The 16,213-nt window shown below is 40.4% G+C and overlaps 1 protein-coding gene across 5 annotated transcripts in view; it reads left to right on the top strand.

The window, feature by feature from the left end:
- Positions 1 to 15,836, top strand: part of LOC148336015 (serine/threonine-protein kinase BRSK2-like) — a 119,144-nt gene extending 103,308 nt beyond the window's left edge. For 2 of the 5 annotated variants that reach the window (XM_088295718.1, XM_088295717.1), the window contains exons 14-19: positions 587 to 794; positions 1,611 to 1,659; positions 1,861 to 1,984; positions 5,210 to 5,390; positions 7,840 to 7,932; positions 13,520 to 15,836. In XM_088295718.1, the coding sequence (XP_088151844.1) occupies positions 587 to 794; positions 1,611 to 1,659; positions 1,861 to 1,984; positions 5,210 to 5,390; positions 7,840 to 7,932; positions 13,520 to 13,743 (879 nt within the window). In that variant the 3' untranslated portion in view covers positions 13,744 to 15,836. Of the gene's footprint in view, positions 1 to 136; positions 795 to 1,610; positions 1,660 to 1,860; positions 1,985 to 5,209; positions 5,391 to 7,839; positions 7,933 to 13,519 lie in introns of all 5 variants that reach the window. The other 3 variants (XM_088295715.1, XM_088295714.1, XM_088295716.1) reach the window with 2 other exon arrangements.
- The last annotated feature ends 377 nt before the right edge of the window (positions 15,837 to 16,213 follow it).

The raw sequence follows: 16,213 nt of genomic DNA, 5'->3' as shown, positions 1-16,213 counted from the left end.
TTCTTTTTCTTTTTTTAATTTCCTTCTATTTAATTCATGGGAATGAACTTTTATTGGGCCATGGTGATGCCCTGGCTGCTGCACTTCCTCTTGGCTGACTCTTTTGTCATGTTTACCGGTGCATGACAAACCACAGCCCAACCGGCGTTTTTTCATCCCACCCCAGTCCCCAGACCTGTGTCAGTCCCCCAATTGCAGCCCCACCCACTCACTTGAGGTCCGCCTTAACGGGGTGGGTGCTCGAACACCCAACTCCTTCCAGCCCAAGAGAGGGTCTCCCCTCATGCACCCTCACACCCAGACCCTCCCTGCCAAGCCCAAAGTGTCTGTCAAGCCTCTGCTAACTACCAGGTCTAACCCACTCCCCACCACAGCCCAAACTGCCTCCACCCCCAAGTCTGAGCCCTCCACACCCAGCCAGCCTTTAACACCCTGCATCCCCAACAGCCCCCATGTGAGGCGCCACCCTCCGCTTAATGTACCCCCAAAGCTCTCCATCCCTCTGTCTCCTGTGCCTCCTATGTCACCCCTGCGCCGCCACCACCTGCACCCTGACCACAATGGCAAATCTTTCCCCAACTCGCAGGTTACCCCCCATCCTTCCCCCAGAGGAAGCCCTCTCCCCACTCCCAAAGGCACCCCGGTGCACACGCCAAAGGACAGCCCAACTGGCACACCTAGCCCAACACCTCCACCCAGCCCCTCGATCGGGGGAATGCCCTGGAGGACACGCCTCAACTCCATCAAGAACAGCTTCCTGGGCTCTCCTCGTTTCCATCGCAGGAAAATGCAAGGTAAAGTTGGAGTGGAGGGTTGACTCGGGTGCCCTATGCTCTTCACAGTACGTTATCCATCTAATAGTTTTGTGAGGCAAAAAAAGCAAAAAATTGAGCTAACGATAAATGTTTCCCATACGTTAAACACAGTGATAGCCATACATAGTAGGCTACACAACAGATTACATGGCCTATGTTGCAATTCAAACAATTATGCTATTTTCCACTCCATAAACAATATTTTTGTATTATTTTGAGAAAGAAAAACATTTACCCAGATCTGCATATTATTCCCCTACAAATTTGTGGGTGTTAAATCACTTGAGTGCCGTGATAGACAATCAGCACTTCAGCTCCACACTGTGTGGATTTGAATCCGGGCTGTGGCCTTCCTGCGTAAAGTTTGCATGTTCTCCCCAATATTGAGTGGGTTTCTCTAGGTTCTCCCCACTTTCCAAAAAAATGCATGATGTTCAATGAAGACTCTATATTGTGAAGATGAATTGTTGTCTGTCTATTCTGTATGCGCCCTGCGATGAGTAGGAGGCCAGTTACGGTGTTGCCTTGCTTTTCTCCCTAAGTCAGCTGGGATACGCCCCAGCATACATGAGGATAAGATGTGTAGAAAACGGATAGATAAATCAATGTGTTGGTTTAGTCTGAACATGTTTTTCACAGTGCAACAGAGCAAGACAGTAGCTCAAGGGCCTTTGATTAAGAAATTGAATTTCCTTTTATCGTGTTTAGGAAAAAAGCTTGAAACATAAACGCAAACACACACACACACGCACACACACGCAAAACTGTCCCCTGACCGAGTTCTTGTATGTGCAGTGCCCACACAGGAGGACATGTCCAGTCTCACCCCGGACTCTTCTCCAGAGTGAGTAACACAGCTGTACACTTTATGATTCTCCAGTATGAATAACTGCATGAGAAAGTATTTTTTTTTTGTATTTGTGGAATTTATTTTTTATGAAATAGTTGTTTCAATCATGAGTTTTAGCAGCAGAAGCACAAGATTATTGATGATACCTGTTTTATAAGTTGAAGTTTTGATGTCATCTGTCTCATTTTTCTATAGACTTGCAAAAAAGTCATGGTTTGGTAACTTCATCAACCTGGAGAAGGAAGAGCAGATCTTCATTGTGATCAAAGACAAACCTCTCAGCTCTATAAAGGCAGACATTGTCCACGCTTTCCTCTCTGTAAGTCTCTTTCTTTGTCTGTTCTTGATACATCCATCCATTACCTTAGCCGCTTCTCCTCACGAGGGTCGTAGGTGTCCTAGCGGGTATCCCAGCCGACTTCAAGCAGTAGGCGGGGTAAAACCTGAACTGGTTGCCAGCCAATCGCAGGGCACACAAATACAACCATCCGCGCTCACAGTCATACCAAAACACAACCTTCCTGAAAAGTATTAGTACCACAGATCATCAGTTCAGCTGTTATTTCTGGGTATTTATATCAGAACATTTGCTTAAGATGACACATTTGGATTGAATCCACTAGTTAGAGGATAAAACCATAAAGTTGTCTGTGATTGAAAGACGAGCAATGGTGAAGCTGTTGAGAAGCTCATTCAGCACAATACAACTATGTGGAATGCCAAAGGAAACCACAGATCTGCTAAGTAACAGATGGAAAGACCAAAACAGTGAAGTAAAAATACCAACTGCTGATGTCAGGAATGTGTGTCCCGTGAAGACCCCAAAACAATTGTTAGTGACGAAGACAACAACAACAACAATCTACAGAGGTTACAACAATCTGTTTTTGGAGAAGAATTCCTGAACAATAGTAGTCAAGTCAAGTCAAGTCAATTTTATTTGTATAGCCCTTAATCACAGACAGTCTCAAAGGGCGTTACATAACCACAATCGAGATCCCCGATCTTAACCCCCAAGAGGGCAAAGAAAAACTCAAAAAACCTCATTAGGGGAAAAGTGAGAAACCTTGAGAAGGGACCACAGATGGGGGAATCCCCCTTCCAGGATGACCAGGCTGCAATGGATGCCAACTGGGCAACATTTGACACATACAATGATGCTATGCAATAGTAGATGAGATAATGTGAGAGTCAATTGAATGAAGTGCTGCAGGAAGATGACTTCAGTGGAGTGGGTCCTCATCCAGGGCCGTAATATCCATGGCAGCATATCCGAGAATGAGCCTTCGATCTTGTACCGGTCAGTTGGCAGGGTTCGAAGTTAACTTTAAAAACTGCTTGCCCATAGGGCAAGTGCCACTAAAATTTGCCTTGCCCGAGTGGCCAAATTACTTGCCCAACTTGGGCAAGTGACAATTTTTTTTCTCTTGCCCGAAGATTAAATTACCTTACCCTGAGTGACTTTTTGTATGACAAAGTGTCTAATTACAAATTGCATGAATTTTTTGTTCAGACAGTTCCTGCCTAGAAAGAATTAAAAATATGTTACAATCATAAGGGTTGCTTATATAAAAATGTATCATGTATTAACACATTAATTAGGTGTCTGCTGACCCAGGATTATGTTATTCCTTCATGAGTTCTATGTTGCAGACGTTGCAGGCATTAAGAAACAGTCAATGAAGCATATGTCCGTAAGGAGCTGGCAGCTGGCAGGTAGAACTGATCCTGTGAAAGCTAGACTAAGAATAAAATGTTTATGGTTGTAAAATGTGTGCCACAAATGTAAATAAACATATAATCTGATAAACATAAATTAATCTTGTTTTCATCATCAACCATGAAACCCTACTCACAACAGCATGTATCATCCTGTGCAGTTATTGAAAATGTTAATTGTAGTTTTAATAATTAACATGTTAAATTGGGAAAATGATATTACAGCAATCCAGATTATCAATTTTAAGTCCAGGAGAGCGTATTAATTGAGGAATCACATGAGTAAATTATGAGTGTGGGAAATTTGTGTATTCCTTTAAGACCAGTGCCTGTGGTGCTCCCTCCATAAGTTTCATAGCATAAACAGAACACAGTCACTGACACTATGTCAGGTCACATCATGGAGCTAATGAATTAACAGCCAATAATCAAATATTACTCCCTTCCTTACTCACAACTGAATTGTCTACTTAAAAATATTCGAGCTATTTTAGTCATGTCAGAGGAATCCGAAATGTTCGGATTTGAAAGAACTCGTCGCCACTTGTAAACATGCGCAGAAAGATGCGCAGAATTAAGAAAACCTCCGGCTGTCAATTTTCGGCCGAAATATCGTAGGTTTTTGTTGTGTTTTTCAAACTTCAAATGAGGATGCAACTACAGCGAGTTCCAATACTGCGGGATTTATTGACGTCCTCTTTAACTCGACATTCACTGAACTAACTGATCCCCGTAGCGCCCGTCCATTGCCCCCGATAAGGCCAATGGACCATACCACAACGTAAGGGGGTGTCTGGGTTAAATCATCACCATACAGTGACTACAAACAGATCACACCACAGTTTTCGTCGAAATTAAAGATATTTGTCTGCTTTAAAAAATGCTTGCCCGGTCGGGTAAGTTTTACCTTGCCCGTGGCCAAATTTCACTTGCCCCGGGCAATCGGGAAGCGGTTAACCGAGAACCCTGGTTGGTGTAAATTCAGAACAGCCACTTCCAAGTGAATCACCATCACCTAATTCCCAAGTCGGGGAATTGGGAACAGAAAAGAAAGAACAGAAATAGTAAACAGGCCAACAAGTAGTTCAACGAAGTGCTGAAATATAAGGAAATCAGAAGAGGCGCTGCATGAAGACGACTTCGGCAGAGCAGGTCCCTTCCCGGTTCGTCAGTGCCGTAATCTTCAAAGCATGTCCCCATCACTGGAACAGGTGCATGCCCAGTGTACAGAGGCTACACTAGAAAATGCAAATGAGGAATAGGAAGACCAAACTGGAGTTTGCCCAAACGCACAGAAAAAAGCCTCAACAACTCTGGCAGAAGTTTTCTGAGACTGAAAACTTCAAACAACATTTACCAAAGCAACAAAAAACAAAATATTATAGTCTACAGCACAAATAGAGATATTGGCTGTTCCGATACTTTTGGAGGGGAGCTTTTACATGGATCATAGATACTAGATATATTCATACTGAGAATGTCATCACATTACCAAACTCTAGACAAAACTATATTGAAATACAGTACAGTACTTTGACATGTTGGTTTAAGTTTGGAGAAAAACGTGGAAAACTCTCAGATGTGAGCTATGTCTCTAATTGGAGTTTTCAGCTTTTTTGGATGCGTTTCCTATGTAGCATATTTACAGCCCAAAAACACGGCATCATGTGGATGACGTTGAGTCCGCTTGCTCACATCTTGCTGCCACTGGAAAATGCCACAGTGTGTTTTAATGCAACATTGTCTTCGGCATCTTTCTTTTTGCTCCATGCTATCATCACATCTGTGTCAACTGATGCAGAAAATGCTCTCCTCTCCTCCTCAGATACCCAGTCTGAGCCACAGTGTCATATCCCAGACCAGCTTTCGTGCTGAGTACAAGTCCACGGCCGGTCCAACAGTTTTCCAGAAGCCTGTGAAGTTCCAGGTGGACATCACTTACTCAGAGAGTACCTCTGCCACAAAGGAGAATGGCATCTATTCAGTCACCTTCACACTGCTCTCAGGTCAACTACATAGTGCACTGCACACCACTATTTTATTACACAGTGACTCTTCATTAAATGTACTTCATGCCCAAAGAACTTTACACTCATAAAAATTATACCTCTAAGGAAACTACATTTAGTTCACAAATGTGCTAAAACAATATTAGAGAGGCCTGTCTTTATCATGAGAAATATTGACTACCTACAATTTATGTTAATGTATTTTAATTCGATAGACAAAATATTACTACAGAAGAATACAGTCCACAGTGTTGGAAAATACTAACAAGTCTAGTGTGTTTTAATTCAATAATAATTCCATATTTTTATAGGAAATAGTAAATTAATATTTTCAGTGTTCTGCAACGATTAAAAAACGGTTTGTTCTATTGTATCCTACACAGTTTTATTGTAACAAATAGACCAGCTCTTGTAAATTGATTGGGTCCACTTAATGGAAATGTAAACAGTTAGTGTCCAGCATAACGGGGTAACCTGTAACTCCACACACATGCTCTCTCCACACACATAGAAGAAGAATCATCATCTTTATTATTATTATTATTACAAGAAATTTGACCTATCATGGCACTGTACACAGAAAACACACATTGTTATTTGTATACACTGGAGCAGGGGGCTACTTCGGCCCTCGTGGCTTGCTCAACAATACCATAGCTGTGTGTCCAAAGGCTGTTGAACCAGGGTCCCTCTCTAGGATATGTTTCGTGAAAGTTGGCACCCTCCGTGTAAAGCCACATTGAGCATTGTAAGTGGCTCCTGTTTCCTCCCGCAGTCCCGCCAAAAAGTCAATGTATTTGTCATTGAAATATATAATCTCAGTAGCCAGTAAGAATGTAAACATGTAATTTTCATAGGATTAGAAAGCCAGAGTGGTTACACACTAGGACAGGGGTGGGCAAACTTTTTGATTGGTGGCCCACAATGGGTTCTAAAATTTGAGAGAGGGGCCGGACCAGGCGCAGATGGATGGAGTGTTTTGGTAACCTGACCTCATCTGAGAAAAAAATACAGTTAATTTTAAATGTAAATGAACAAAAGCATTACAACAAAATATATGTCCTTGACACACCACAGTATTTAGAAAATAAAACATTAACAAGGTTTATTCATTAAATTTGTTTCAAGTTTGGCGGGCCGGATTAAAACGTTTAATGTGCCGCATGTGGCCGTAGTTTGCCCACGCCTGCACAAGGACTACCAGGATTATGACACTATAAAACCTACCAGAGCATTCATTTTGACGGAATGCGGTCTGGAAAGGACGTCATCTACTAAAATGAGTATCACTCGCTACTCGAGTGCCTTATGACGGTATTTGTTTTATTTTTTTAATTCAGTCGTGAATATATCTTTTTATGTAAATTACGTTGTATAAATGAATGAAAAACTTCTGATGGGGTGCCTATTGTCCCGTGTAGCTATCGTGCACCCCGCAACCCTTTTTTCCATGGTGTAATTATGTCAACAAGCGCCACATAAGCTCATCATTTTGAGATTTTGTCTGTCTGACTTACTGCCCATAATGTCATCCATCCATCCATTATCTGTGCCGCTTCTCCTCACAAGGGTCGCGGGGGGTGCTGGAGCCTATCCCAGCTGTCTTTGGGCATTAGACGGGGTACACCCTGATCTGGTTGCCAGGCAATTGCAGGGCACACATAGACCAACAACCAGCCGCGCTCACACTCATACCAACGGGCTTGCCATGCATGTTTTTGGAATGTGGGAGGAAACCGGCGTAAACCCGGAGGAAACCCACACAGGCACGGGGAGAACATGCTATCATGCCGCCGCCATAATGTCATGATTAGTAAATCTAACTTTTTACTACACGTGACTCCTCTTGGCGGAGGCAGAGGGACTTTTTTACTCTGACTCGTGTTTCAGCAGACAATTCATCAACTCGTCAATATTTTGAAGCAGGTGTCGTGCTTCTTCTACGCTATAAGATTTAAAAAAAAAAAGAAAAATGTTATTGTAAATGTATTTATGTAATTTATATTACATCAGATGGAAAGTGTTTTTTTACAGTTCCATCTGTTGTGAAATGCGCTATAAAAATAAAATTGTATTGTATTGTATTAATTATGGTGACCAGCAGCGTTACTCAATGCAGCTGGTGGTTGCTATGGAAACCCGACAATGCTGTCCCAGCACAATGTAGAGCTGGCAAATTGACAGGCACGCTGTAGTTAAAGGAGTACTGACTGTATTTGGGATTGTTTAAATCCATAAAATTGCACAATGGAAATGGGATTTATACAGATTTAGAAAAAGTCAAGAGGGCAGGAACATCGTCAATCTATATACGCAGAGTAATCACACATTAAATTTTGAAAACAGTCAAAATGACGGTTCTCGTAGTCAAGTGTGTCACATTTTCCTCCCTGGGTGTCTTTTATGACGTTTCAAGCGTCCTAACAATATTTTCCTTTCTCATCAGGTCCCAGCCGACGTTTCAAGCGTGTGGTGGAGATTATTCAGGCCCAATTGCTTAGCTCCAATGACCAGTCAGGCATCCAGCCCCAGATCTCTGGTAAGTTGTAAAACTCGCCACCCATCCCCAAATTCTCCTTTATCCCCCAAACCTTTTCCGCGCAGCTCCCTCCTGCCTCGCTCGGCATCCTCCCACTGATCACAGCCACACTCAGCTTTAACCCAACCAGTTCACCTCAGAACACTGCTTTGGCGCACAGCATCCCAACATGCATGTCCTCGCCAGCATACCATGACCTGCACGACACACACACGCTCAGCATGAGGTAGTCACAAGGCTATAAATGTGTTAGTGGTCTTACATCCCCACTATAATGAAATTGTTTTGAGAAGAAAACACAAAGGCATGTGAAGAAGCAAATGCTTGATGATTGGCTTTGAATTCTTTTATTTTTAGGCAAGTAATAGGTACCTGATCACTAGAATCTGAAATTCTAGTATGCAGTCATATTTTTGACTGGATCTAATGTTTTGGGCTGCCTGTGGACAGATGGATTTGTCAAAGGGAAAAAAAAAAGAAAAGTACAATATTACTTGACGTTCTGTGTCGAGTGTGACGCTCTAACATTCTCCCCATTCTGTGGTTATTGAGTTGATGATGGTGCCCTCTGGTGGCTAAGCAAAATAACAACCCAGCCAAATGTTGGAATCACACCGCTTTCTGTGTGTTGCTTACATTTCTGTCATCACCATCAGGACGCATATGTATTAATGGCGGACAGGTCCAAGCAAGGGTGAAATGCAACAACTAATATTCTTATAAAGTAAAACCTTTTCTGTGACATATTATTTGCAAATGTCAAAAATCTTAATAGAGAATTTCATACTGAGATGTAGACGATAATTTGATGCGTCAATGGTTCATATGAGAGTCTGCTTAGCTGGAGGGAAAAAAATGCTAATACTCATCAACAGAATATGGATTGACTTTATATATTAAAAGAAAAATACTGGTTCAAAAAGGGACTATAGCTAATCCCTACATATTACAATATATGAATGTCAAAAGGAATGCTGACTGTCCCAAAATGTCCATTTTGCATCTTTACAGGAGTGACTAGCTCTTGTCAAAGATTAACTTTTATCAGCAATTGTATGCATATACAAATTCAGCCCACAACCATGTGGATGTGGAACCTTACAAATCAATCAATCTTTTTGTCACTCGTCTTGTCCATGCGCACTTGCTTGTTATCATTAACAGCTTTTCACAGATCTCACTCGGATGAAATGGCTGACTTGCATGTTAAATTAAACACTTTTTACATTTGGAGTTTGGCACACTAAACAGTGGCATGAGCAGTTTCAGCTGTGCAAGACTCTGTGTGCCGATAGTTCTGGATGTCCTGTGACTGTCTGTCAAATGATATAGCAGTTTAAATAGCAGCATGTTAACTGTAATGTGTGTTGTACTCAGTGAAACTCGGATCATATGAATGTGATGAATATATACAATCCATTCAATGCATTTCAAGAGGAAACACTTTGACCACATGGAATTTTACAGTTTCCTCACCAAGGTTATAATAGTTAATGAAAACTAACTTCAGTCCTGAGAAGAGTGGCACATATTTGCAAGCAGTGTTGTGCAAGTTACTTCCCAAATGTCATGTATTACACATTACATGTTACTTGCATGTGAGTGTAATTAGTTCCTTTGTAATATTAATTCTTTGTAGCATAAGGTGTTACTTAAGTTTCAGTTCATTTAAAGTTTTTTTTCTTTTTTAAATCAGGGATTTATTTATTTAATAATGATTTTGACACTTTGAGAGGAAAATGCAAAATGTCCTACCATACTGTAGCCGGTAAAGTTAACCTGTAATGAAGATATTTAACTATATAGTGCCGGCGATATTAAATGTTTCGACTCTATAGTGTGAGATCACTACCTTTGATCAATATTTGTATAAATAAGATTTTTTTTTAAATAAAACTATTATAATTTTGACCAGTAAATAAATAAACCCAGACTATAATCATAAATTACATTTTCAACACACGCAATAATTTACACAATTTACACACAAGAAAATTTTTTTTTCTTTTTCATTAAAAAATAAATAAATAATTATAAGAATAATATATATGTTATTAATTACTGCGCCATTTGACAAGATAATTCTAGCTCTGGATTGTTTGGTATAAAATTTCAGAAAATGAAGAAAACTCACCTTTTCAGCTAAAAACCACCCAATTGGCTCTGATTTCCAATTACATGATCGGATCAGGTCATCCTCATCACAATTAATTGTGTGCTGCCAACAGACCCACTTCTTAAATGAATTCAAGTTGATTGTAGTTCACATTGATGACTGAATAATTTATTTAGGATGGAGATCAAATTCATCATGGCTAGTTGGTAGAAAAAAGGCGCTGATGAAACCAGTCGTAACCAGCTATCAAGAAAGCCCACCTCAAACTCATTATTCCTGAGGAAGTACGACGACAACAACATTGCAACAAAACGTAGCCCCCTGAGAACATAACTAGCAAGGAACACAATAGAAATGTATTTGACATGGGCATTAATCTGATAAAAGAAAGAATACGACTTCCTGTGGTGCAAGAAAGCATTGATGATTGGTGTATTCAAAATCTGGTTGGTTCAATTTCAAGTCAATCGAAAAAGGTTGCGTTAGTGCATCCGCGCTAGTATACGTGTACCTGTGCAAACCTTGCATGGTAATCGTTAACACTGTGTTGTACATCCCTCCTTATCTGCTTCCCATTTGAAAAATTCACCACGGTAAAACATGACGTATCATGAATGCAAGTCACTGTGTTTCTGGAGAGTAAGCATGGTAAGTTAATCACAACAACAGGGCGACAAGATGGAGCAACATTTGGAGACTAACCTTAAGATGATAAGTAAATGTGCATTTATTTGTCGGCTGGATTGATGCATGTTCTATGTACTTTTTACTGTGTTACTGCACTTACCAACTGCCTTTGTCTTAATGGATGGATGTTGTTGTGATGGAAGCAAGGTGGAAAGCTAAAAGGAGCTTTGGAAGACTTCTGCAATGAAATACATATCTATGGCAAAGAGAAACTGCTGCAGCTTTAACAAAGTGATGTGCATAGGATAGCACATGAAACACAATCAACGTAATAACTGTAATACGAATGAGAATGGATAGATGAATGACTGAATAAATAAATAAAACGACAACTGCAGTTTTCTGTCAGCCGTTAGGTCGGCTGTTGACGAGTAACGCTTCAAATCTCCTGTCCTATTAAATCGTCGTTCTCACTTCATTTTACTTCATTTGTCGATTCCACCGCAATGTAAAGAGATACTCTCAAACTTTAAGTGTAAGTCAAAGTCTGAAAAATGGCCATAGGAACACAGAATACATTTTCCTGAGACTTCTGCAAGCTTGCTGCACCTAAATATTTGCTGATGCCCTAGTTGATGCAAATGTGTTTTCTCTCTATGAGCTCCAAATCGCTGTTTTTATTTTTGGCTCAATGTCCAGACATTTCGAATGAGTCCGAATTAACTAAGAGTGCATGAATTGATACATTTCTAAACATGTCATTTGGACCGGCGGCTGTAGAGCTCGATGGGTTGTGTGGTTCTTCAGTGGGCCACTGTCATGAGTTGTCTTCCACTGTGCCAATTAGCTCTCCATCTCAGCAGAGGAAAATGAGACTCCGATGCAAACATTGCAATCAATTTGACTTGCATCCCTCACCAGTGTTTACAGAATTTACATGCCTGCTCGCTATTGCCCAGTGTCTTCACTTCTGTTTTGAGGTACTTTCAAACTGGGATTTTGTAATTAAATTCTAGTTCATCATCTCCCTTATTGCTGTTTGTTTGGCGTGGTGTCAACTGACAAATGTATTCATCAGTTTTGCCCCGATCAACATGTTTGGGACTTTAATGGCAATGTCAACACGTGAGCAATTGAACCTTGTTTTCGCCCTCTCGGCGCACACATTAACATTTCTACACTCGTTCCTTCATCTCCACCACTTCTGAATCTACAAACAGGACAGCACACCATTCCCTTATATTTTCAGTAGTGCAACCCAGGGTGCACACTCAGTAGTTGTATGGAGTAGCTGGAGTTTTTATTATTTTTACCTCTGCGAGAGACACCAAACTCTTGGTGTGACAGTTGAATGAAGGAGAGCAAAATATAGTCGTGAAAGCACTCCTAACCTTCGTATTTATTTGACCCAGTCACTCATATATCTGCCCTAAGTCATCCAATGCCACGTTCACACCAAACACGAGGTGCGCATTCTGAGTCGCTTTACTCGCTGGAGTTTGACCGCACAGTTTGTACGGGGGTGTGGCTGCTTTATTCGCGCACAGCGATAGACAACGACAGCATTTCATCGGGTCGAGAACATAAACCATCACAGAGTACTGCCACTTCTTTATGTTAGCAAGGTTGATGCGTATTGTTTTAAAGATGAATGAATGGAGAAACCATCAGCTGGTTTAAAACCAGTGTGCATCAAATACTCCGAAAGCATTGCTGCAATGCGCAGCGCCACTACGAAGCAAGGCACCGCTCTTTTGCGCAAAGTTATCCGCTGTGGTGAGAGCACGCAAAAACATCGAACTTCGAGCGCAGAAAATTGATTTTTACATTTTCGTTTACAGCCCAGCGGCGTGCAAATTAATGTTCACTAAAAGTATCATGGATTTTGGGGAAACATAAAAAACAAAAAACTAAAGTAAAGGTAGTGTTAAAGCTCGGTTTCAATTTGTTTTTCATTTGGAAAGCCATTTCTATTGATTGTTTACATGTTGACCCGTTTGACTTGGAAAATTAGGCCTTTTGTTTTTTGATTTAAGAAGAAAAAAGTTAAGTTCAGTTGTTTAACCTGGAGCCTCTTACATTTTCTTGAATGTGAAATAAACGCCTTATATTTATTTGACTGGGAAATGTGTTTAATGGGAACATTGCAAAAAATAAAATTGAAAAAAAAAATATATATATATATATTTTATTTTATTTATTATTATTATTTTTTTTTTAATTTTATTTATTTATTTATTTTTTTTACTACACGGCCCATCCACGCTTGACCTCACAAACTGGAATAATTACGTATGGAATCGCAGAAACACTCACCTCGCGTTTGGTCTGAACGTATCTTAAAAATATTCCCAGCAATATACATTTCTTGAATATGGTCCAGATTTTGTTGTGTGCAGAATTTCCTTTTGTGCTCAAAACTTTCAAAAGTAAAAAGCTCGAAGGATGTCATTACATACACTGACTAGCAAATTTAGCAGCAGAGGGCAGTTTGTAATACATGTATTTTCGACTCAATTATGTAACCAATTGCAGAATCAAGTCTTTTGATCTATTTTGGAATATATTTTTTGGGGAAGTTTCAAATATTCAAGCCATAAGATTAGTGGCTGATACTATGAGAAACGAAGTGAATTGTAAAAGCAATAAAAACAGAAGTAAGGATGCTTCAAGTCAGAGCAGATGATATCGCAACACACCCACACGTCCTTCTAAGATGTGCAAGAGTCTCAGTTTCTCCCGCTCCACTCTTCCTCTCATCCCTCTCCTCATGTTAACCCCATTGCTCATCTGTTTTTTGTTCTCTCTCTCTCTGTTTTTTCTTTTCTTTATCCGTCTGTGTAGGCAGCCCGTTGAGTAACTTCTTTGACGTAATTAAACAGCTTTTTTCAGACGACAAGAACACTCAAGCGTCCCACTCCCCCGGTGCTCCCGCCGAGTCTAGCTCCCCCGCCAAGCATGCTCCCGGCAGCAGGCCCCACCAGCCCCCGCCCAATGACTCGAAATGCCCCGCTGGCAAAGACAAAACAAAGATGACCACCAGCAGCAGGACACAAGAGCAACCTTGAGGAGCAGTAGCTGTGCATGTCTAGATGAAAAAGGGGTGTTGAAGGTCAGGTCATGAAACAATATGGAGAGCTGCTTTCGTTGCCCTTTAGATGGGACACACAACTCAACTACTTCGTCTTTGCCTATGGATTTTATACAGCAGAATGGGAATGGCTATTTCAATTACTTTGTAGCAAATGTACTGTAGCTTTGTTGGCTCTGCCTTCTGTCACACTCTCTGTCCCGGGGTGTGTTCACTAGGATTGTGTGCTTCTCCCGTGTTTGATAGCTTGACTTGTCTCTGCCACCAGGGATCATCCACAATAACTATTAACCTCGGCGCCTCCTTGAGAACGGCCTACAGCGGCCGGCCTGCTTGCGGCCCTCCGCCACCACGAGCGTCTGCAGAAAAGACTGAGCACCCTCCCTCACTTGTCTCCACTTTCCTTTCTTCAAGCCCTTTGTCAGTCTGTTTCACCCCCGCCCCACTCGGCCAAACTCTTCCTTGAAACAAAAAATAGCCTTAAGACAGTGATGTTTGTCAATTCGCACACATCTAATTTATTTTTGCTTCAGTTCCTTGCTGCACACACCTATGTGAACAAAAGGAATATGCGGGATGTAATGACTTGCACACAAATTATGGCAAGATGGACAACTCTATGGGCTGTGAGTCTTTATCAAGATCTCGTTCTTTGTGGATGACAGGATTTTTAAGATTTGGATAATTTCTTTCAAAAGTGTGGGGTTGGGGATGATACATAAATGAATGATTTTCTGTTGTACAGACTAAGTGTTGTTTTGTAGGTACATACACTCTTGTTGTGACGTGTTTTAGATTTATTTGGACACATTCTGTTCGGAGTAGTGAAGGCCTGGGCACATCAGGAACTCAAAACAATAATAATTACTCATTTTTAGTTTTTCATTCCAAAGATGATATTTGAGGAAAACATGAATAATTTGGCTGTTTGTTGTGCATTTTAATAACGCTATCTCTGCAGATGTCAAAGCTGTGAAACAATATTTGCATTACAACTCACCAGCCGATTTATTTATGTGCTCTTGCATAGCAACTATTATTTTTCTTTTTTTTCTTTTTTTTTTTAAATCAGTAATTCCGAAACCAAACGACTACTGAACCATTCGGCTTTTGTTCGTGTGTTTTCCACATTTTTTTTTAAAATCAATGAATATGGTATTCTATTGTATTGTTTGCCTTGAGCTGGTGTGAACGGGCCTCACAGACAATACATCTCGTTTCCCTTTTGCACTTTTACTTTTAGCTCTTGTATTTAAATGTTTTTATCTACTGCAGGATTAAGATTGAACCACTGTGTCTATTTTTGTACTTTTATTAATTTATTCTCTCTTATTTATATGAATTATGTAGAAGCAATTTTTTGTCATGTTATTTGCTTTTGCCATGTTAACTTATTTGGCTGCAGAGATCGTTTATGGGAGTGCATTCTTTTTCTAACTTTGGGTGAAAGAAACCTTGTCTGGGGAAATGATTTAGCCTAATTTAAGAATGTAGATGTAGCTCTTTGAAAGGAACAATCCCTTTGTTGCTATTTGTCAGTGTGTATGATGACTCAGATCTCACTAAGCTCTCATCCTGTAAATAAGACAAGTTTACTTACAAGCTTGTTTAAACGACCAGGAGGATTCCTACTTAGCTTTGACCTCCTAAGGTTGTTTGCATGTTCAGCATTTGTCTTTTCTTTGCATGTCGTCGTATGACTTGTTCTCCTGTTCCCTTTTCTCTTTCAACTTATGTTGCTAATGAGCTTTTCTTTTATTTATTCATACGTTTTCCCTGACCTTTCTTTGTTGATGTTTACCATGAAATCCATCCTCCTTACTTGTGTCTCTCCACGTAGGACCTCGCTGGCGACGAGATCGCACACTCAGCTGCGTGGCTAATCAGTAAGACATTTAAAGCAATATCTTTCACTGTTCGCTTTCCTCTTTTTCTACATTGGGAATCCAGAGCACACAAAATGGACTCGGAGCATAAAAACTGAGCAGGATCACCACTGGCAATGTATTCCCTCGTGATGTGACTGTGAACAACTTCAGTGCTAAAGGAAATAAATCTGTTGACTTTGGAGTTGATTGTGCTTTTATTGCAATTGTTTGATTTGAGTGGACATGTCAATGATTGATTATTGTGCAGCTGCATAATATTTGCATTGATATTTCAAATAATAATCCCGACTCTATTTTACCTCACAGAGACTCATCAGTCGCAAGTCTCTAATTAAATTAATCTCGTGAGGACCATTGTAGACTTCCTTGCTGTTAAGGTGAAGAGCAACGTACAGATCAATCAATAAAACACAATTTTTGAAAATGTGTTACTTTAATATCAAGACACTGCACCTGTCTCACGAAGATTTAGAAAGGAAAAATACAAGTCATTCATAAGAAAGCATTTTCATTGTTCAGTATGTTTGTGTGCTGTGGCAGGGATTTTGTTTCATGTGA

Source organism: Idiotropiscis lumnitzeri, chromosome 5 (assembly GCF_059441095.1).
Source record: "Idiotropiscis lumnitzeri isolate Australia: NSW breed Sydney's pygmy pipehorse chromosome 5, RoL_Ilum_1.0, whole genome shotgun sequence".
Taxonomy (NCBI): Eukaryota; Metazoa; Chordata; class Actinopteri; order Syngnathiformes; family Syngnathidae; genus Idiotropiscis; species Idiotropiscis lumnitzeri.
This window is presented reverse-complemented; position numbering and strand designations above follow the sequence as displayed.